Source organism: Tiliqua scincoides, chromosome 8, assembly GCF_035046505.1.
Source record: "Tiliqua scincoides isolate rTilSci1 chromosome 8, rTilSci1.hap2, whole genome shotgun sequence".
Lineage (NCBI taxonomy): Eukaryota > Metazoa > Chordata > Lepidosauria > Squamata > Scincidae > Tiliqua > Tiliqua scincoides.
Genome location: NC_089828.1, coordinates 12,848,198 through 12,872,072, shown reverse-complemented (window position 1 = coordinate 12,872,072; position 23,875 = coordinate 12,848,198). Strand labels below are relative to the sequence as shown.

Here is a 23,875-nt window from a genome sequence, read left to right as displayed (position 1 = left end):
ACCCATGGGACCATCTGCCCTGAAATGCCTCCCTTCTGCCCTCCCCATGCCCCCCCAGACCCCTGCAACAGCCTGGAAAGCCTGGTGCAAGCTTACCAGACCAGGGGCCCACATCAGCACAGGGTGACCGGCGTGCGTCCTTGCGCCAGCCTCCCTGACTCCCAAGTCGACACAAATGTGCCTTTCGGCACATATGTGACAGTCCTGGGCCTGTCACATATGTGACAGTGCAAGGGACTTGGGCTGGCCCAGCACATTCTTGGGATTGCGCTCTGAGAGCCCAATCCTACGCATAAAGTAAGAAGTACTCAGAAGTACTTACTCAGAAGTAAGTCCCATTATAATCAATGGGGCTTACTCCCAAGAAAGTGCAGGTAGGATTGCAGCCTGAGGCAGCAGTTGAAGTACATGGTACTACGGATGCAGAATTCTGAGAATGCAGTGAATATTGGTGCAGGTGCTGTTTCACCCCATCTCATCCCCTTACCCACGCAGACGGAGATGTTCGGAGACAACTGATGGCCTGGAGGACATTCACATTTGAAGCTTCCTTCCGTGTTTATGCAAACACCACCTTGGCACAACAGAGGATTTCTTTCACATTCATCAATGTCTGTAAGAAAAGAACCATAAAAATGGGTGGAGAAAAGAGAAAGTAGGTTAGAGCATAACGTTTCAGTATGCAAAAAAAAGACTGAAGTGATGGCGCCAAGTCAAGTGTTTATTCAACCTTTGAAACTTCAAGTGCAAAGCAAGGAACCTCCTCCCAAGTAACTCTTTCTCTCCTGCCAGTGCTCTCACCATCTTCCAGCTGCTGCTGTTTCTGTCTCTCTCTCTCTCTCTGTCACAAAAGAAAAAGCCTTATCTACTGCTTCAACCCCACACCCACAGAGAGCACTCACACCTGGTACTCCTCATCTACCCCATGGATAGTTTCCTCACTCCCCCTTCCTGCCTCTCTGCTTTCTCCTACAAGGTTCCATCGTCACTCAGGATGTGCTGTCTTGGCCATTAGGGATCTGTTGATATGATCAACATCCAGCAGCAAGCTCTGGACCTCAGCAACAGAGGTTACACTTTGAGTGTGCGGGAAAAAAATCTGGATAGTGTCTGAACATATCTGAAAGAGTACAGGGCAAGGGAAACTGATTATACTGCCCATTTCGTACAAGCACAGATGGGCAGAAAACACCACAAGCCCGCTCCCAAAATTTGCTTCATTCATAATACATTTTCTACACAGACATTTTTGTGGATGAATCCTGTAGACAGATTACAGGTCACAATAAACAGGATATCAAAAAAGGAGCAAGTGAAGGAGAAATCTGTGTAGGACAGAGAGAGCGATTGCAATTCTTTTCAGAAGTTTAAAAAAAGAAAAACCAAACACACACCAATCATGTACTTATTTTTAAAAAAATAACAGAACTATTTTTGTTGGATCACACAGTGGCTAGAGCAGTAGGGTTGGAATAGGAAGACAATGGTTCCAATCCTACTTCAGAAATTAGTTCAGACATTACCCTTATTGCCTTTGAGCAGTATCTCTCTCTGCTTAATTTACTTCCCAGATTATTTGGGGGAGGGGGGAATTATAAAAAAATGTGTGTTCCATCATGCAATGTAATTGATATTTCACAATTCAGATATATACAGATACAGTAATTCAAGAAGCACACACCCCTAAGAGAGAATCACTTATTATTTCTGTGGGATGGAGACAAGAAAGATATTTGGGATGGAGGGAGAAAAAAGCCCCTCCCCCCACTTACAGACCTCTCCCTTTAAGCCTGTATGAAGAAAAGCTTTGCTGGCATCCATAAATTTTACTTTTAGAATACCCTCAGGAACTACTGCGGCTTGTGACATCATATAAAAGCTGTTACTAATCAGAACTAATCACAGCAGGGGAGACAATGCTGAAATCTGCAGGATGGCAGACTTGTTGATGAGCTAAGAATCATTTGTTCTTTGTTCAGTGAATCTATAAATAGGGATCTGATTTATTCTGGGGGTGAAACTAAACTTCCTTGTAAGGGCCAGCATTCAAATTAGGCTCATTAATAACAGTAACTTTTCATTAGTTGAAATTGAAAAGATTCACGCACAAAAACTCTACGAACGCAGACTACGTTGGAATAACAACCCACTGCCTGGATGCAGATCAAGAACCAGACTCCAGTCCCCCCATCCAACTTTTGAACTTCGATGGTTCAAGATGAACTCTGACGATCCAGAGAACTGAGTTCGCAAATGAGATTTTGATAAATTAAAAACAAGTCTGAGATTTCCCATTAGATTTAGGAACCAAAAAGCTTCTCCCTCCCTAACCCCCCTTGCCTTTTCAATTCCTGCAATAAAATAGAGCCAAGATCCAAACCAGTCTTAGAAGTTTCTGTAACAAAATGAGATCACGCGACTTGACTTGCGCCATAATGCAAAAATGTATTGAGGGACATACCCATGCAGTTTTTCATCATCATAAATCCACTTTCATAGCCTTCAAAACAATCGCAGTGGAAGTCTCCAGGGGTGTTGACACAAACCCCTTGGCCGCACAGGTCAGGAGAGATGCGACATTCATCAATATCTGCAATTTAAAACAAAACAATGTTTGTTTCATATGCAAGCATACATATAAGTTATCTAAATACTAACTTTATTGGTAAAGAGAATAAATAATATAAACAGAATGTAAATTTTAAAAAGTATCACTGTCAAAACAATATGTCATTTACGCGGGATAAATAATGCATGCTACAAGCTGAGACGTACCTGTACAGTTCCTCTCTTCAGAATCAAGAGCAAATCCACTGTCGCATTTACATCGAAAACTGCCAATGGTGTTCCTGCATTTTCCATGCGTGCAGAGACTTGGAATCATTTTACATTCGTTGATATCTAAGAAAGTGATATAACCGCTAGTTATGCAATAGGTCAAGGTAGTTAATTGTAACTTCCCAAGCATCGAAGCAGAGGTACAGTTTTCTTTGAAAAGCCAATTAAATTTTAAATTTAAAACACAGGCTAGTCAATTGTAATTCAGAAGATACAACACTGACATAGCAGTGTTCAAACTGGAACAATATTTAGCATTTAAAGTCAGTTCTCTTTATATGCGAATTTGCTATCTGTTAATACACTTATCTGCAAGAGGCAGACTTGCTACCTTCTCTCGTTATCCGCACCTCTTTTCTTGTTATCTGCTATGCAGAGACCTTCCAGAGGCTGCAGGCACTTCAGAATCAGGCCTGCAACCAGCACAGGCCCCTATAAAATCTCCTGCCAGCAATTTTAAAGGGGTCTACGCTGGTTGCAGGTGTTATGCTGAAGGTCCCTACAGCCTGAAGGTCTCTGCAGCATTCAGAGATATTTTGGCACTTCCTGCTGCACTCTGCTGGCTTCCTGAGGATCTCTGCTGGATTCTTCTGATGGTATCTTCCCCCCCCCCCAGAGTACCCCTTGTACCTAAGCCCACTGATCTCATAGGATCAATGGTTCATTATCTGTGAATTTGCTATCCACTAGGGTTTCCAAGAACCAAACGCTAGAAGATAACAAGAAATGACTGTATCTAATATTGTATTCTATGCATCTGAAGTTGAACTCCCAAGTGTTTGAAGTTATTGTTACAAAACACATTTTATCTCTTCCATCTCACAAGTTGATCATATGATGTGCACTTCTTGACCACTAGACTTCAGTTTCTCAACAACACAGAAAGGCAATGAAGTGCTACATTCACTCTTCCACTGCCAAGTTACTTAGGAAGGCAGGAAACAGCCCAGTGGCAGTCCTGGCCTCTGTGCTGCCCTGGGGCATGCCTGGAAGTGCCACCCCTGCCAGATCTCCGGACACGACTGGAGGTGTTCTCGGGGCCAGAGATGGCCAGAGAGGTTGCGTGTGGCCTCTCTGGCCCTCAGAACATCCCCAAGGCCTTAGAACACTTCTGGATGCAACCAGAGAACACCTCCATCCTCTGGAGGCAGGGCTGAAGTCTAATGGGGGATGGAGTGCCAAGGAACTGGGTGCCATGGATGGGGGGCTGGTGGCCCTCAGCCATGCTGCCCGGGAACAGTTGTACCCAATGACCCCCCCAAACACACACAATGAAACAAGAAGCTCATTTGAATCATCTGATTAGTACTTAGAAGAGTCAAATTCCACTTCTGATTTTCATATCTATGAAAGTCAGTCTTTCATATCTAACTGTCGTATCTGTTACAGTTCTCCTGTGGGAAACGTGTTCTGGAAGTTCACTAAACCCTGCACACATCAAAGTCTTTTGCAAACTGATTGTGAGCAAGGCATAAGCAACCATTAAGTGCAAGTTCATGCACTGGAATGTATTCCAACATCAGCAACCTCTATGCATACCTTTGTAGAATGGTTTTCCATTCATAATCTCTCCTCTAGTTGAAAATCCAGGTCTTGGGCAAAGAGCTTCATAATCAGGTGTTTCTTTGGCGGGGCATTCATCACAGTCAGGGCCCCAGGCCGCCCCGACGGAACAGCAGCAGGCATCCAGTCGGTGCCGCCCTCCTATAGGTGCTGTGCAATCTTCATCATCATGCTTCAAGTAGCATGTCTCCAAGCGAATATCTGTAGGAATTACTGGATCATCAGTAGGCAGGAAATATTTGAGCAAGCAGAACAACAGAATCCAGTCCATTGTGTTTATTACATGCATATCCCACCTTCCTTCCTTCATAGAACTAAAGTGAGGCCCATGGAAGTCCCAGGTGTTTACCCATTCAGGCACTGACCAGATCTAGACCTGCTTAACCTCCAGCCAGGTGGCTGTATCATGTGACCCCAAGACCAATAGCAAGGGTCTGGGTAGGGGAGAGCTGGGGGGAAGGAGAGCGTATAAAGCAAGCACCCACAGAGCAAGTTATCTCTGTGCATATTGGTGCGCCATGAACAGCCTGCAGGCATGCCACAGGGGTTTGTGGAATGGTCACTTATTAGTAAGGCCAGGGAGGAGGGTGAACCCCCCACAAGCAGCATGGTGTGCCTTTTCAATTGTCAAAAAACTGATGGTGTACCTTGATAGTTTTAGAGCCTCACCAGCGTGCTGCGAGATGAAAAGGGTTGAAAATCACTGCTTTATAGGATTCTAGTTAGTGAGGCTGGTCAACAAAGTGACACGGGCACTTTCCCCTTCCATTATGATAGTTTAACGTTATGATTCACTCAGCTCAAAGGAGTGAACGGTTGCCACTGACCAGATGGGTAAAAGTAAAAGCATGTACTCAGTGTCACCAAAACCAGCTCCCTACCCTTAAGACTCCAGAAGGGAACAGGTTTCACCTTCCCTCAACAGTCTTGCTGATGGCAACCCTTTATGCCATATAACCTAATGAGAGCCTCTGAGAATCAAGCCCGTATATTTGTTTTTTTGTGTATTCATGTGTGTATTTACTCTGGGGGGTTTTCCAGACTAACAGAAGCTCCTGCAGAAAAGGAAGGCCTGATTGAGCGCTGGAGCCCAAAGCTACTGAGTGAACACTGAGGCCTAAATCCATTTGTGCTTACCAATACACCTCCGTCCAGTTGCATCCAAAGACATTCCACTGGGGCACTGGCATTTGAAGGATCCTTTAGTATTAGCGCAATGTCCATTTGTGCACACTCCAGGGAATACTTCACACTCGTCAATATCTATTGTTGTTTTAAAAAAATTTAGAAGTTTCAACAAAGACACCAAAGAGTCCAATATTTCTGTCACGCTAAGGACAGGCCAGTAAACTATGAGAGTAACACAAAATGTTTGGTTCTGAAATGGTATATGCTGGCTTGTATCATTCACCAGCTGTATTCAAGGCCCAAAGTCATACACCAGGGATGTCAAACTTGTTTCATACAGAGGGCCAAAGTCAGCATTCACAGTACCTGCTAAGGCCGGAAGTGACATCATTAAGCAGAAAGTGACATCATTAAGCAAAACATGGCCAGAAATAAGCACCTTCTTCTCATACTGAAACTCATTAGCTACAAATGATGAAGGAATGTGCAAATTCGTTCATATTTTCAAGATATGAGAGAGCTCATATCTCAGAGCTCTCCCTGGACTTTCTCTTCCAAATTACGTTAATATTCGCTGAAAGCCAGACTGGAGCTCTATCCATATTACTGAACAGATAATATCCGGAGAGTGGAAAGCACTTCAGAGTGATCCATATGAAAAAAGTGGGAAATTAGATGAGTGCTGCTTTCTTTTTTTCTTTTAATCAATATGCTGAAAATCCTATGTCTACTATTTTGGAAGAATAATTGTCTGTCTCTACAATATTGCAAAATATTCTGCGCCTTCCCTCATGATTTGGAATGGGTGGGGCAACAACACGCTTCTTCTCTTCTCTTGAGGCCAGATAAGTTATGTACAGTGGATCTGTGGTAGAAACATGTCCAAGATATTTGGTCATTATTTGGAAGGCAAGAAATGTGACTAGGGACAAGGTTGCAGGGGGGAGGGGTGCTTCTGTTTGCTGCTGCTTTTTTTTCCCTTAAATGTTATTAGAAAACACATATGGGAATAATTTATTTTTCAAATATTTCAGCTGCTGTGTCATGTCAGGGTGTGTTAGTCACCATGACCCAATACAGTATAGAATTCTTAGAGCTTAGAGAAGAGGAAGAGACAGGAGTTTGGCTATCGTTTAGGTGTCATATATTAAGCTATTCCCCTGCCAGTCCCATTTCAGAAGCCAATAAGTCACGTAGCTATAGCTATTCAACACAGGTTTCAATGGGGAGGGAAGGAAAGAAAGGAAACGACAAAAAGATATGCCTCCATATCCTTGGTTATGGTCAAGGATCAGGACAAGTAGCCCTGCAAAGGAGGAGACTTCACAGAGGAGCTTAATCTTTTTACATCCACAACTCAACATAGTGAAAGGGACTCCCTCATCTTTACTCCTCTGCATCCTTTCCATACCTCCATCATCTGTCTCCTTCACCAGACATTGTTCCTGCCTAATTTCATCCATCCCATCCCCAGGTGCTTTTGCCATTGTCATGGCATCTTGTTCTATTGGCTTTCCTTGAGTCTCAAAGCCTCTTGACTGCTCACAGCCCGCCAGGGTCCTTGTTAGCTCCAAGTGCAGTGATGACTTCAGATCACATAACGTACTTTAGGCAAGGAAGAGCCAGTCTGCAAGACTTCAGCCCTGCCTCCACAGGTACCTGCAGAGGGTTACTGAAACACCACATTGTGGATGGGTTGCAGTACCAGCACAATATTACAGTTTACATCTCTCTCTCCTCCCTTTATGTGCTCCAAGGAATTCTGCTGTAGAATTATTAATGATTTTCTAGGAGAAGAGCAGCATTGATGTATATGTGGCCTCAATTTGTGGCAGGGCATTAGACTGTGTGACCCTGAGCTCCTTTTCTCATTCTATATTTACGAGTTTTGTATTCATTGATTTCAATAGGGTTTACACAGGCCAATTTTGTGCAAGACTTTCGCCTTGGTAAATTTGGTAATTCTATAAGGCCCAAATCTTAACCAACTTTCCTGCACTGGCATAGCTGTGCCAATGGGGCGTGTGCTGCATCCTGCAGTTGGAAGGCAGTCACAGAGCCCTCCTCAAAGTAAGGGAATAATAATAATAATAATAATAATAATAATAATAATAATAATAATAATAATAATAATAATAATAATAATAATAAGCTTTATTTATACCCCGCCCTTCTCCCTAAAAGGGACCCAGGGCGGCTTACAACATGTTAAAAACAAATCAAAACATAATTTAACAAACAGATAAAAAACATATTAAAAACACAATAAGAGATAAGGGGATGTCAGTTCCCTTATCTCTGAGTTGCATTGCCTTTACCTTGGTGCTTGAAAATTGGTTAGGATTGTGCCCTAAGTATGCTGCAGTGCTGGCTCACATGTGCACTTCATATCATGCACAGTAAACAGGTGAATCAGTCATATGTACAATACTCTTGACTTCCAAAATCCATGATGTATACAGATGATGTGTACAGATGTGCATGCATACATCCAATTTTCACATCATTTTCTATGAGTACTAGAGAACATGAGCCGAAAATCTCTCCTGCCCCAATATATATACTGAATTGCCAGCCTTATCAACATGTGAAATAGCCCTTCATTACTTTAATCCTGGCTAAAATAACATTTTTTTCATAGCGTTTTACACAAAATTTCTGTATTTTTTAAGATATGCGTTTAATTATAATTCTGTGATCCTATTCATAGGCCACTATCTCAAAAACTGTAACACTAGTTAGGTATACTGTCTTCCCTGAAAATGTGTCACAAGCATTTTTCCTATTCCACTGACAATGTACTTCATGTTCCAAAGCAACAGTACATACCTTCACAAATGTTTCCTCTTACCCTTGAGAATCCTTTTGGACAGATTGGGTCTGTATTTAACAAAAAAATCACCACATGAGAAAACTGAAGTCCAGTACAAGATATGAAAGTGCATCTGAAACATTCACTAGATCATCTATGCATAAAAACTCTGAATATAATCAGAACAATTAAGTAATCACTAACTAACAAAGGAAGTCGTTGTTGGATAAACAATAGAATGAGACAGTGATTTTCTTTTTCTGCAACCAGAACTTGTATACAAACAAAAAGTTAAATTATGGAAGGACTAACACCTATGCTAATGGGAATCTTACTTAGGACCTTTAGAGTCCAACCCTATGCATGTCTGCTCAGAAGTAAGACCCACTATAGTCAATGGGGATTACTCCCAGGAATGTGTGAATAGGATTGTAGCCTTAGTGTATTTGGTTATGTGTTAGAGATACACATCACTTTTAAATTATAATACTTTGTACTTAGCACTTTTTAAATCTCTGAGATTTCCTTTTTAAATCTCTGAGCCCCTGGGGGCTGGGGCTAAGAATAGGCCCTCAGTTTGGCTGTACTTGTCGTAAGAGGCGACTAAACAGCCACCGGGTAGATGGGACTCGTCAGCCTAGGAAGGCAGCTCATCTAAGAGAAGGAAACTCTGACCTCAAACCTCCACTGCCTTGTGGCTACATCCAGTTGTGGAAAAGGCTTCAGGAGTCAACCTCGAGGCAAAATCAGGAGCCGGAGTCCCTTAGGCAGTTCATGGCTGAACACAGTCACGTTCTGGCAACTCCTGCGACGCCGCTGGAACCAACCGTATTGGCTTCTGCCTTTCCATTGGACCATTCCAGCGACGTGGAGAGGGGGGATTTGCTGCATGGGTAACAGCCTATCCTCCATACCTTCTTTACCCAGGCTTCGCGCATACCATAGTCTTTCGAGACTGAAGGTTGCCAATACAATACTATCAACAAAGAGTCCTGTGGCCCCTTCAAGACTGACAAATTTACTGCAGCATAAGCTTTTGTGTACCACATAGAATACAGATGCATGAAGTGACATCCTCATTTGGTTACTTATGTACATAGAAAAATTGCCAGTTACTTCTATCATATATTATTAACATCCCTATTTCAAACATGCAACATTTGCACCAGATGGTTTGTGTCAATCTGTTTAAGCTTAAATAGGGATATCTTCTGTTCCCTCAAATGACTCAATTCTTTCTCCCTTACTCCTCCCCTTAGGCTCCCAGAACACTTGTGGGATATTTCCTTGCTTGCTTCAAACACCTTCTTAAAACCCATCTTTTCCATGAAGTCTTTGGCCCTACACCTAACAATGCAATGCTGGATGCGTTCACCAAGAAGTAATTCCCACTAAGTTCAGTGGAACTTCCAGATAAATATGTGCAGGATTGCAGCCTTATTTATTTATTTTATTTATTTATAGAATTTATATCCTGCCTTTCTATCCCAGTAAAAGGCACTCAAGGCAGCTCACAAATAAAATCATATTAAAAACATAACATATATAAATATGTATAAAAATAAGACAATTAAAAACAATATCCTCTTCCCTCTTTAACTAAGCTAAGTATGTGTATCTGAAACAAGTGCATATGCTTTCCCCTTTCATCCCTGCCTCTATTTCACTCTTCCTGCTGGATGTCTCTCATGTCAGTATCTAAATCATAAGCCTCTCAAAGTAGGAACATGTCTTTTCATTGCATGCAAACTGCCATAGAGATTGATGGTTCTATAAACAAACAAATATATAATAACAGTTTCTTACTACTTCTTTTAATTTTGCATAGGAAAGAAGACTGTGTTAACACCAATTACTGCTAGCATGAATTGTATTTATTTCCCAAATTTAAGTTTTATGTAAAAATGTTCACAGGCTGCACCCTTGGCACTTCATCACCTGTTGGTCTCATAGTTCACAACCTTCTTCTATATCAGGGGTCTCCAAACTTTTTGGCCAGAGGGAAGCATCAAATATCTGGTGTGGTGTGGAGGGCCGGAAAAAAAAATTTAAATTTAAAATTTAAATAAATAAGAGATGGAACTTAGATGAGTGAACAAATGAATGAATGGGCTCATTCATTCAACCTCTCTGGCCCTCAGAACACCCTCCAGACACAATCAGAGCACAGTTCTGGTCATGTTCAGTTGAGTGGGCCAGAGGCTTTGAGGGGTCAAAAGGTTGGCCATGGGCCAGAAAGAGGCTTGTTGCGGGCCAAATCTAGCCCCCAGGCTGGGGTTTGGAGACCCCTGTTCTATATCAATGAGGACCATGATTGAAAAATGTCTGTCTGTCTGTCAACTGAGTATTATGATTAATGCATCTAATGCAGAGGGTTCACCAACAAATTTCATAAGTCTCCAAGGTGCTACAAAGTGCCTGGGATTCAAATTTGCCTGGAAGCCAAGACCCTCTGACTTGACAGCTCTCCCCACAAAAACCCAAATGTGTCTAGCGATGTTGTCTGGATCAGAGAAAACTCAAAGAAAGCTCATACATATTGAGTCAATTCCATAACTGAGCAGAAGAGAGTTTGTCCATCACTAGATGCACGGCTGGTTGCCAGTGGAAAGGAAATGGGTGTCTATATAAGTTCAAACTCATTCTCTATTACTATTTCATATTTTCCATAATTTATCCCTGTCATTGACAGTAAAGGCTGAGCTCTGCTTCGGAAACAATCATCCAGTCATCCTTGTATAAACTTCCACCGATGTACTTACAGTTGCTTTCTACTCCTGCTCCAAATGATACTTAAATAATGGTTTGTTAAGGATGCAGCAATAATCTTACCTCGTTCGCACTTAACACAGGGACTCCCCCATGCAGCACCCAGTGAGGAACAGCACTGTGACTTTAGAGTGGCCCCATTGATATTTATTTCACATACACCGTTCACAATGGTCTGCCAGCAAGTGCCTTTAACAGTCTCTATAAGGATAAATAAAATAAATAAGACATTGCCATACAGCTATGTACCAGTACATATAACAGTTGCAAACTGAATGCAAGTTCAGTTATCCCCCAGCGAGGCAGAATTTTATTACTTTGAGGACCCCACTTGGGTCCTGAGTTTTCCATAAACTCTGACAAGGTAAAATCTCTCCTGCCCTTTGCTACTCTCCTTCCAACATAAACCTAGCAGTCAGGCTGGACACTATCAAGCTCCACTATATGAAATCAGATTCTTTTTTCATCCCAGTTCAATGCCTCTGGTCAGTCTTTCACATCTGTTAACTTGCTTTAATACTTCTACAATTTTAATTCAAAATGAAAGCACACTGCACAGCTTACAAGAAAGAGTCACTCTTTTATTATGCTAAGGACAATGGCCAGACAACAATAAAACAATCCCTTAATTTTGTTTCTGTCATTCAACTAACCTTTCAGGATTATTCTTAGAAAGGTTTTTGATCACTGAATATATTTGCACATCAAAGATATAAAATACATTTCAGCCAATTAACATGGATCAGAAGATTAAATTACCAATGCAGATGGTTTTTGTTGCATCCAAAGTACTTTCAGGGGAACATTCACAGACAAAAGAGCCAGGGGTATTTCTGCACACTCCATTAATACAGGGGCTGGATTCACACTCATCAATATCTAGAAGAAAAAACAACAATTGATGGTCGATAGAGGCACTGGAGATGGAGAAGGTTTCCTTCAGTCTGGCTTACTAGAAACGAAAGAATCCTTATGAACACTCACAGAATTTATGATAGTGACTCTGATCAAGAAATCAAGATGGAGGAGATCCACCCTTGATCAGTTTTGCTTATTCACTCTGTCATAAGTTAATTATATTTCAATAATCCCTAAACATGACTTTTTCCTATGACCCTAAACAGCAACAAGAGAACTTTGCTCCAAACCAGCAACTAGGCCACACAGGGTTCAACCTGTACACTGGTCAGCCTTCAAACACAGGAGATTCACATGTGTGCCATAATGCCTGCAGGGTTCTGGGCTTCATACCAGTCTATACATTTAACCCTATATGTTTACTCTTCAGGTTAAGGTTATTTAATTTGTACTTATAACTCACTCTCTATTCTGCCCCTCAGTCACCTTTTCCTGTGACTATCTAACATCTAGTTTCAGTGAAGTTCATACTGGAATATTCTTTGGATATTCATCTAATGTAAATGATGATGATGATGAATATTTATACACCCCCTTTTAAACAAACAAAAAGTTCACAATGCAGTTTACAGACAAAAATCAAATAATTAAATGACTCCCTGTCCATAATGATCAAACATAATAGTAAATAATAAATCATATATTATTATTATTGTTGCTATTGTTATTAACAGTATTTATATACCGCTTTTCAACAGAAAGTTCACAAAGCGGTTTACAAAGAAAATAAAACAGCTCATCAAATGGCTCATTTCATATATATAGTATAATAATTCATAATAGTCCATTATAATAAATAATGTATAGTTCTTCTTCAATATAAAGCACAAACAGCATAAAGAATAATACCATCTATCTTAAAATGTTCTCCCTGAAACTAATCATGATTCTTTTATTTGGAATGGAAACTTTTAACATTCTGTTATTCTACCTTAACAGAATACAGCACTAGGTGTTATGCTCAGGTGGGCTGGATTTCACATTATCAATCTCAGGAAGTTCACACAAATACAGAAACATTCTAGTCTGCCTTTAAACGCCATCATGTCATCACCACGGCAAATACCATTCATTTATGATATGTTCCAACTATTAACTCCAGTGATAGTGGGAATTTTAAAAATGCACTTAGAGTAACTATAACATAATGGGATGTTTTCAATTACCTTCACATGTTTGTTGCTCAGGCTTGAATACAAATCCTTTGGGACAGGTGCAAGTGAAGCTACCAGGGGTATTTCTGCATTGTCCATTGTCACAAAGCAAGGTGTTCAAGGCGCATTCATCAATGTCTACAAGAACAATTAATAGAGTTGTCAGGAAGTCTGAAGAGAATTTTGTTCTCACAAGAATACATAAAAAGAAACCTTTTTACAAGCAGATATGTTTAATGGGTGGGGATGTGGGTCATGGGAGAAAAGCAGTTCCTTCACTGCAGAAGGAATACATATTGGGGCTTCTAATGTATAAAAGTAATATATAAAATATGTAAAAATGTGAAAAATAAATAAATAAATAAAGCTTTACAGCACTGATTCCCAAACAGGGAATACTAGTCCAAAACACTGCTCAAAAGCAGGCCATGCCAGCTTGCATCTTCCACCCCAGTCCAGTCATACTATCCGCTATAGTGAAAGAGAATGAAAGCGTAGGACTCAATTGATGGTGCTCACATTAGGACCTGGCAATCTAACAACAGAAAGAAATACTAGACAGAATTAGAAGGATGAAAAGGAAACTGGAAAAGGAGGAAACAAGACAGATAAATCAGAAACATCAGTAGAAACTAATATGGAACAATGAGGCACCATCTGAGAATGTGCTAGATAGGAATATGGAAAACTTCATACCTAAACATCTTTTTCCAGTTGAATCCACTTCATACCCAAAATTACAGATGCATTTGTACGTTCCGCGCAGATTTTCACAGCTTCCATTAGGGCAGATGTCAGGATCCAGTGCACATTCATTGATATCTATGGAAAAGAGCAAATTCCACGGTTAATTTTATCCAGGAACTTAAGAACATAAGAACAGCCCTGCTGGAGCAGGCCATAGGCCCATCCAGTCCAGCTTCCTGTATCTCACAGCGGCCCACCAAATGCCCCAGAGAGCACACCAGATTACAAGAGACCTGCATCCTGGTGCCCTCCCTTGCATCTGGTATTCTGACATAGCCCATTTCTAAAATCAGGAGGTTGCACATACACATCATGTCTTGTAACCCATAATGGATTTTTCCTCCAGAAATTTGTCCAATCCCCTTTTAAAGGCATCTAGGCCAGATGCCATCACCACATCCTGTGGCAAGGAATTCCACAGACCAACCGCACGCTGAGTAAAGAAATATTTTCTTTTGTCTGTCCTAACTCTTCCAACATTCAATTTTAGTGAATGCCCCCTGGTTCTGGTGTTATGTGAGAGTATAAAGAGCATCTCTCTATCCTTCCCGTGCATGATTTTGTATGTCTCAATCGTGTCCCCCCTCAGGCACCTCTTTTCTAGGCTGAAGAGGCCCAAATACCGCAGCCTTTCCTCATGAGGAAGGTGCCCCAGCCCAGTAATCATCTTACTGTAAGACTGCAAGGACTGCAAGAAAATTGTTTATATTCCTCAGAGCATTTCCCAGTAATGCCAATACCCATAGTTTAAAACTAATTTTGCATGACAGCAACTTACCAGTTCCTCCTGTTGTAATGCCTGGGCCACTGCTACAAAGGGCTTGGTATTCATCTGAAAATAAATCAAACAGAATTAATTTTATTTTTAAGCCTTTAATATATTTGTTTAGTCTCTTCAAAATAATTGTTTGCAGACCTCCAGGATCTCTTCAAAGAGTACTTCTCTTGCTCCTCTTGAAACTTTCCTTTTAGAACAGGCAAGTTGTACTGTTTTCAGGCTGCAATCCTATAGGCACTTACCTGAGAGTAAGTCCCATTAAACCCAATTCTGAGTAAATATGCATAGGATGCACTTTAAATGTATTAAATACACAGTGCAATCCTAACCTCTACTGGTACAGCTAGGCCTCATTTCCTGTACTGTATCCTATGCAAGTTAGGAGCAGGCTAGAGTTCACTTTGGGATATTTTCCCCCTTACCCCGAGTAATACCCCAGCCTGCCCTATAGGGCTATTTAGATCTGCACCAGGTATTTCGCTGGCGTAAATCCAAGAAATCCAATGTAATGCTGGGTTGGCTGGAAGGGGTTAGGATACAGCATGCACTGCTGCCACTAATCCCATCCCCATCCCAGGGGTTGGACACAAATGCAATTACTTATACATGGATTTGAAGAGCGGGAATAAAAATTGTGTAGCTACTGGTAATTTACTCAAAAGCACTTTTCTTATCTGTGTACCTAAAGTATCAACCTATTCCCAGCCTTGCCAACTCACACTGTGACTTTGTGACTGGAGAATTCATGGAAGGCAGAGAGGTCAGGGAGATAGACTGGTGGAATTGGCATGGAGGTGGAAAAAAACAGTGTTGGGAATACTGGCAGCAATACAGCTTTTATAATGACAAAAGTTCTGTCTGAGCTCAGAAATGCTAATCCTGTCTGAAACTATACAGCTGCCTTCACATGTTGAAAATTAACATGTACAAGACCAATAGTTCATGGTCTTGCACTGAGACTGTGCTGGGCCGGTGTAAGCTCCTTATGCCGGCCTGTGAGTGTTGCAAATGTGCCATAAAGCATATCTACAACGACTCCAAAATTGGGGAGGCCAGTTCAAGGACACACACCGGCCTCCCCGCACTAGAACAAGCCCCAGGACAGGTGAGTTTGTGCTGGCAGCAGACCACCAGCACAGGAGTTTAGAGAAGGTGGGAGAGGAAGGAACAGGTGTTCCAGGGTGGGTGGAGGGCAGGCCCATGGGCGTGCTGGGCTCAGGAAGGGGGTGGAGCCAAGATCCAGCACTTAGGTCAGATCCTAACCCCCCTCCCTGGAGAGTCTAATGCTGGGCTGCTCAAATCTGCGCCACTTCTTTAGGTGGCGCAGATCCAAGTCACTGCTACCTTATCCGGGGTAAGGGGAATTTATTCCCCCTTGCCCTGGGTCGCACCACAACCAGCCCCAACCCTGCATTGGATACAGAGCAGGCCAGCCTGCCTGCCTGTTCGAGTGTGGGTTAGGGCTGGGCTGCTCTTGTGTTTAGCACAGAACTTTGGGGCTGGAAAGGGAGAAGATTCTTGACCAAGCAGAAGACCAACTCCCTTCTGAAAGCTGCAAACCAAGTTCAGACAACAATATGCATTTTCTGATAAAGGTAAGTTTTCCCTACCATCTCCTCATCAAAAACTGAAAGCTGTTCTATATTTTATCCTCCATGAGCTGGCATCTTTAACAATAGGAGAGGTGCGCAAAACAGCCCAAAAGAAATTGCTTCCACATGTGCAAATGTTCTGTTAAATTAATTCAAATACAAAACAGAAGTCAATGGCACTGGGCCATTTACATTTACAAAACGCCTTAGCTCTACTGTGCACTTACAAAGGGAGAACCTTTGTAACAGCAACAGACGTTGCTAGAAAGGCCTTTTCCTGCTCTGATAAGTTTCCAGTCCTTTTTGTTGCTATTTGAACTAATATGGTATACAGTAAAACAGCAGACAACAATTCCTCTTTGAAGCACATCAGCTAAAGCCAGTTTAATTTGTTTCAAAGCCAGTTTAATTTGTTTCAAATGACCCTGTTTCTCTGCCTCTTTTGTAACACGGCCAATTAAAATAAAGCTTAAAAATGTACAAACTTCTCAAGGTGCCTTTTCCTAAAATCAAGCGAGCCAAATTCTGGGCTAGACATTCCAGAATACTGTTTTTCAAGAAGATCTGGCTAGGAGTTTTCCACCACAATCTGAACTGAGTTTCCAAATTCATTTCACAATCTTTTTTTTCATTCATAACTTGCAAGCAAAAATTTGAGCACAAATAATTTGTCAGCAAACCATTTAGTTCATTTCCATGTCCCCAAAGTAAAAATGACAACCTTGAAAACCTGGCCTATTGTAAGGTGTGATGAGTAATCCGATTCCTGATCTAGCAAAGCTTAGTTACACACCAGGTTATTATACTAGAAAGAAAGTTAATGAACAGGACCAAAGTTTGGAAGATGTAGATGTTTTGAGGGACACAGCATCAAGAAAACGTCAGGTCTGAAACATCACAGATATGCTAAATTCAAGGTGAAACCCAAAATGTAATGAGCAAAATATGTAGAAATCTGGCCAAAATGAAGCCTGCATAGGACAGTCACACTGTGAAATTCCCAGGAATATTCACTACAGATACTTGTTACAGCTCACAGCCCACACAATTTCATGCACAAAGAGCTTTTCTTTTATGCTTCTCAAAATGAGGTAGGTAGAATTAAAAAAAATGCACAGCACCATCTGTCAGGCATGAGAGATTTCAAAGTTAACAGGATGTTCAATTATTAACTGATTTTTTGTAAATATGGTTTCAGAAAGAGAACTGTTGAGATATACTATTGCTAGCATCATCGTATGAGGCCCTTTATAGACATTCTGAACACCTTTTAATGTTACAAACAAAGATGCCATTTTATGCTGGGTGAGAGTCACAATATACCTGAGCTCTGTGCAGGACAAGGCCGGCAAGGTTCCCCAAATGCATAGTCTGTGCTGGCACAACAGCATTCTGATTTAGTGACAGCCCCTGATAATGGTTTAACACATTGACCTCTCCTGTATTCACCATAGCACGTGCTTCGCATATGTGTATCTGGATAAGAAAAAAAATTGGATTCGATCAGATTTCCATTAGATGCACAGAACAAACATAATACCATGAGAACTGTAGGGAAAACTGCCCAATGCCACTAGGTCAGTGGTTCTCAAACTTTTTATTGGCTCTAGGGGCTGCTGCCTGATTTAGAAATGCCAAGGGGTGTGGCTATACTGGTGATTGGACAGCAACCTGGGTTGCTTAAGAACATAAGAACAGCCCCACTGGATCAGGCCATAGGCCCATCTAGTCCAGCTTCCTGTATCTCACAGCGGCCCACCAAATGCCCCAGAGAGCACACCAGATTACAAGAGACCTGCATCCTGGTGCCCTCCCTTGCATCTGATATAGCCCATTTCTAAAATCAGGAGGTTGCACATACACACCATGTCTTGTAACCCGTAATGGATTTTTCCTCCAGAAACCTGTCCAATCCCCTTTTAAAGGCATCCAGGCCAAATACCACATCCTGCGGCAAGGAGTTCCACAGACCAACCACATGCTGAGTAAAGAAATATTTTCTTTTGTCTGTCCTAACTCTCCCAACACTCAATTTTAGTGGATGTCTCCTGGTTCTAGAGTTATGTGAAATTGTAAAGTGCATCTCTCTATCCACTCTATCCTTCCAGTGCATAATTTTGTGTCTCAATCATGCTTCCCCAACCAAGTAGCAGCTTGTTTAACCCTTGATGCACACAGCCTAATCTGCCCTGTCAGTTTCGCAAACTGACCATCAAAAATTGGGTCCCACTGGTGGCTCCCGGACCCACAGTTTGAGAACCACTGCTGGCCCAGTTCAGAATTGGGCCTTTAATCTGCAATCTGCTATGGGTTAATGCAGCCCTGCCCTCCTTTTTCCTCTTCCTTTTATCTACTTATTCATGGGCCATAGAAAGCATTTATTCTTGCCAGACAAACAGTCCTTCCATTTTCTGTTGTTATACTCAGGGAGATTTCAAAAGTAATAATCCAGACCAAAGGATGCTAACCAGTTCTGGATACTCACAGCTGCAAACCATGTGAAAAGACTGTCAAAAGTGATTTAATTTAGCTTTAGATGTTTCTTTCTGACTAGAGGTATAACCTCTCTGAACACTTTGCACTCTGCTTAATAAAACAATCCTGCTTCCTCACTTTGCAATCCTGTCAAGGGCTGAAAATACAGAAGCAAGCCAGTTTTACTTGGCTGCCATCTGCAAGTGTGGTTCATTCATATACTCAGATCTTAAAGCAGGCACACCACTGTCGTTATTTTTGTAAATAAGAATATTTGGGATAGACTGCTGATTCACAAATAATCTTCTTCTTCACTTGATTCCCTCCATCTTTAAAAACAATAAGCAATGCTCAAAAGGAAAACAATAAAGGGAAAAGGCCTAATACATTTAAACCAAATGAGATCCATCAGAGCAGACCCATTCCTGCATGGGAATTCCGCAGATATAGGATCCACGGATATGGGGGGAGGCCCATATACGTAATCACTTTTCAACAAAAAAAGTTCACAAAGTGGTTCAACACAATAAAATACATAAATGGTTCCCCATTCCAAAAGGGCTCACAATCTATGTAGAAAAAAAATAGCCACTAGAAAGAGGCTAAACTGGGGTGAAAAGGACAATAGTTCTCTCCCTGCTAAATATAACTGCTTTAAAATAGCCTCTTCGCCCAGTTAGCAGGAATATACATTCCTAAATTGTCTAGGATCCTAACAGTGGCCATACTCACATTCATGCAGAGTGTATATATTATGGTTGAGCAAAAACAAACTAAACTTTGTCTAAGATCAACCAAGGATACTATTTAGACAGTCATCATCCTTGTACTATTTTCAGATAACAAGAGTGCAAAAAAAGCATTCTGGGTGGTTCCCTAACAGTTATGAAATGCCAATCTTATGGAGCCAACTTTGTTTATTTCATTTAGATATTTTCTTTCATGGAGCTTCCAAAGATTGGGTTCCCAGACAGTTTCCCACCCAGTCACTGAAGAGACTTTAATCTCTTGTGCATCAGCAACCTCATTGCACCATGCATCTTCAGACCATGCCCTAGGACCTATCCATAACACTTTTTCTACCTGAGTTGGTATACGAATTCCAGGTGCATCTTAAGGCACTTATTTGTAACAGTCAATACAAACAACTCATCTTACCGACACACACACGTCCATCCAGTCCCACAGCAAGGCCAGGGAGGCACTCGCATCTGAAGGAACCGTCGGTATTCACACAGCGCCCATTCATGCATATTCCAGGTGTCTCGCACTCATTGATGTCTGCCAAAGAACAGAACAGGAGAGAAAATTAAGCACTTTTCAATATTTAGACTTTAATATTCAATATTCCATACAGATTATACCCTAATAAAAGGGGGGGGGAATTCATTCAATTTTTTTCCTGGTTAGCAAAAGTAACTTAAAACAACATTAGCTCATCCCATGAAACGTTCAGAACAAATGCAAAACTCAGAGGAAACAGTCCCATACCCTGAGTGGGATAATTAGGCTTTCAAACGGGATCGTCCTCCATTACAGAGGATATGTTTTCCCAGCACACGATCCCAGGAGGTTGCTAATCCAAAAAATCCAGAATACGTAATGCAAAAGGATTATGGAAGGAAGGAATGGAGAGACAAAAAGTATTTGTACAATGTTTCATTAAGGGCAGTGTTTTCTTATTACCCAACATAGTCTGCTGCCAAGCCCCACATAAACTGAGTTTTGGCAAAACTGGCAAGCCATTTTGTACAAACTGCCTGGCAAACATCACAGGTCAGGATCCAAAAAACAGATGGTACATCAGAACCGGTTTATAAACCCATAAAGCACAAGGAAGCATCTCAGAGAAGGGCTCAGGTAGAGGGAGCCTTGTGAGCAAGTGCTCAGTTGTATGAGCAACGAACTCACCTTTCCAACTCACACACATCCATCCAGTACCACAGCAAAGCCAAGGAGGCAGGTAACAGAAGCAACTGTTAACCAGGAAGAAACAGAAACAACATGCATCCTCGGCAGCAGTTATAATTAGCAGTTTCAACATGCCTTTGAAGCAATAAAGATGTGTCAAATCACACACGCCATCTTCAACGCTGCTGCCCTACAGCCATGACTAAGAGCCCAATCCTGAGCTTGGCACAGCAACTTTGTGCTGCCGCGCAGTGTTGCAAACGTGCCATAAGGCACGTCCGCAAGTCCTATCGGGTGCCCAGCCTCTGCTGCTCGGCAGTCTCAAGACTGCCGAGTCGCAGTACAGTAAGCAAGGGTGGGGAGGGGGCGGGGAGGAGGCGTTCTAGGGAGGGGGGCGGGAGGAGGGTGGAGAGAAGGTGGGGAGGAGGTGTGCCATGGGGAGGGAGCAGGGAGGCGGGTCCGTTGGAGGTCAGCTCAGCGCCCTACACAAACGCCTTTTCCTTACTGTAAAGTGAGTAGCCTCATTGTGGTAAAGTGAGTAGCCCCGTTGTGGGGCTGCTTCCCTTACCCAGGGGAAGAGGACGAAAGCCCCCTTCTCCCGAGCCGTGAGCCGTGGCAGGCTGAAGCACGCAGGATGTGGTGGCAGCCATTCTTGGCGCCACTGCAGCCACACGTCCCGGGCAGCTCATTATTGGGCTGTAAGACCAGGTTTGTAGGCAGTCTAGGGCAATGTGGTTGCCTCTGCCCGTGGTTGCTTTCATGCTGTTCATGGGTAATGCTGACAACTTCCACTCATGGTAGATCATGTTGTTACACATCACACTAGCAATGAGGTGGATGTTGCCAGCATGGCACACCATCTTGCAATCTTCCCTAATTAGGTTGGCAAAAAGTCACAGACATTCACATTCAATGTTTCTCCATCACATGCTTTGGGAGTCATGAACGCCTCCAAGCTGGTCTCTCCCTTCTCCATTGCGTCAGCAGGAGAAGACCCCTAAAAGCTGCATGATTTGCATTGACACTTGGCAAAACAGTTCTCAAAAATTAGCTTTGCTGGTCTAGCAGTACATCATTGTGTGTTCATGTGAGTTTTTAATGAGTCACTCTTCCTTGGCCTTCATATTGATAACAGATTCTTGATAACAGAATGGGAGAAACCATGGGATGTTGGCAAGCATATCCTTCTGGGTAATTTATAAACGGGTCTGTCTGTCTGTCTGTCTGTCTGTCTCTCTCTCTCTCTCTCTCTCAGAGGCACAAGTATACATACATGACAGCTCACAAAGAGCACCTAGTCCCCAGTTCCAGTAGGTTAAAACTACTTAACATGCTAAAATAGTGAATAAAAACAATATTAGAAGGGTGCAAGACAAAAATGAGGCAAAAAGCACTTATTCTATTTGCCATGGATGGAAGAGGACAAGAAGCAGTTGTTCCTGAAAACTACAATGTTCAGGTAGCATTAGGAAGACATTTCTGGCTAGAAAAGCAGTTCTGCAATTGAAAAAGAAGCTTCTGGAAGTCTTCAAACAGAAGGCTGAAGATTGAAGCAGGCACATTTCAGAATTTCAGCCTGCAGCAGGCCCTAAACATGAAACCTGAGGGAAAATGGGAAAGGTTTCAGCTTATGAGCCACTGCCAAGATCTGATCAAAGGAAGGAACTGCAGGAAAACTTGGGCCCCGATCCTATAGGGCTAGTGTCGGCATTCAGTGTTGCAAATGTGCCGTAAGGCACGCCTGTGACACAGCGCCAGTCTAGCACCAGCTCAGAGCGAGCCCGCGCTGGGCCAGCACCATGCAGAGGACAGAGGACCACCACCTGGAGCTGCAGGTGAGAGCCGGGTGGCAGAACAGGTAAGTCAAGGTGGGGAGAGGCGTTCCAGGGTGGGGAAGAGCGGGGAAGGCATGGCATGGGTGGAAGGGGGGTTGAACGGTAAGTCGGGGTGGGGAGAGGTGTTCTGGGGTGGGGCAGCGGCAGGAGAGGAGCGAAGATGGCAGCAGGCCCTGTCACCATATCCCAACCCCCCTCCTGGCCTAGCATAAGCTCCCTTACCACAAGCAGCCCTGGTGCTGCTTCCCAGTCCCGCAGGATGCAGCAGCAGACATTTTGGCGCCACTGCAGCCCTGGGTACTGGGAAGCACAGGATTGAGCTGTGGCTACACTAATAAGGAAGTTTCATAAAAAAATAACAGGCCACAGCTCATATGGTGATGCCTCTTATCTCTTACAGAAGCTTCTGATTCAGACTTGCCTGCTAGTCTAAGCAACTTGGAGAAACTAGTCTTGATGCTCCTTGTACTCTGTACAAACTCTGCTACTCACTAGCTGGATAGGAGCCAAGTCTGACAACATCTGTCAAGAATGGTACCTATAGGATGTATTCTGTTTTGGACAAGAGGTTGGGCAAAAGAATGCCTTCCACCTCTTCATAGTTTTATTTTTGTTCTGCAATTCCTTGCTATACGTTATGTCCCACAGCATGTACAAAATTGGAAAACGATTCTCTGCCAATCCACTCTTGAATTTCTATGCTGAATAGAATATTCATCTGAATATTAAAACAAACAAACCCAACCTAACTGTATCCCAGGAAAAACCAAGAACATTTTCTCCAGATACGGTAATCAAACTATTTTTTCTAAAATAAAGGATTAAAGAAGGGGATTTTTTGTAATGTTATGTGGGAGCATGTGTAACATTTAACAATGTAATCATATCATAACACCTCTCCTTAATATACACAACAGTCAGCATGGATGACATTTTCTTCTCTTCCCTTCCCCCAACCTTAAAAGGGCAAACAGAGAGCAAAACACCTCTGTGTTTTACTTAGTTTGTGTTAGTTGGCATAAAATACAGCCTTGCTGGTCCAAGAGCCAGCGTTCAAATTGTATTTTAGAAATAAGGGTGTATCTATGGCATGCCAATCTGTTCCTCTGGGACAGAAAGGCAGATTTCAAAATCTTTCTTCAGTTTCTAACTTGGAAGATTTTTCAAAAAGTTATTTTAAATTTCATTTCCCCCCAATGATGTAATAAGGACTTCAGCAGGTCATATCTAGGGTCAAATTAGACACTAAAAAAAGCAGCCATGTTTGTTTATTCATGCGTCCACCTTGTTCATGTGTACAACTGGGAGTGGGTGAGGTCTCATTTTTACAATCAAATGTGCATACAGGAGGCAAG

At 42.2% G+C, this 23,875-nt stretch overlaps 1 protein-coding gene across 3 annotated transcripts in view; it reads right to left on the bottom strand.

Moving 5' to 3' along the window:
- Positions 1–23,875, bottom strand: part of FBN1 (fibrillin 1) — a 209,991-nt gene that overhangs the window by 72,319 nt on the left and 113,797 nt on the right. For 2 of the 3 annotated variants that reach the window (XM_066635255.1, XM_066635257.1), the window contains exons 16-28: positions 19,933–20,055; positions 17,623–17,775; positions 14,708–14,761; positions 13,879–14,004; positions 13,195–13,320; positions 11,870–11,989; positions 11,174–11,311; positions 8,359–8,409; positions 5,539–5,664; positions 4,378–4,614; positions 2,776–2,901; positions 2,462–2,590; positions 488–613 (exon numbers count right to left, since the gene is read on the bottom strand). In XM_066635255.1, the coding sequence (XP_066491352.1) occupies positions 488–613; positions 2,462–2,590; positions 2,776–2,901; positions 4,378–4,614; positions 5,539–5,664; positions 8,359–8,409; positions 11,174–11,311; positions 11,870–11,989; positions 13,195–13,320; positions 13,879–14,004; positions 14,708–14,761; positions 17,623–17,775; positions 19,933–20,055 (1,635 nt within the window). The remainder of the gene's footprint in view (positions 1–487; positions 614–2,461; positions 2,591–2,775; positions 2,902–4,377; positions 4,615–5,538; positions 5,665–8,358; positions 8,410–11,173; positions 11,312–11,869; positions 11,990–13,194; positions 13,321–13,878; positions 14,005–14,707; positions 14,762–17,622; positions 17,776–19,932; positions 20,056–23,875) is intronic. The other variant, XM_066635256.1, reaches the window with a different exon arrangement.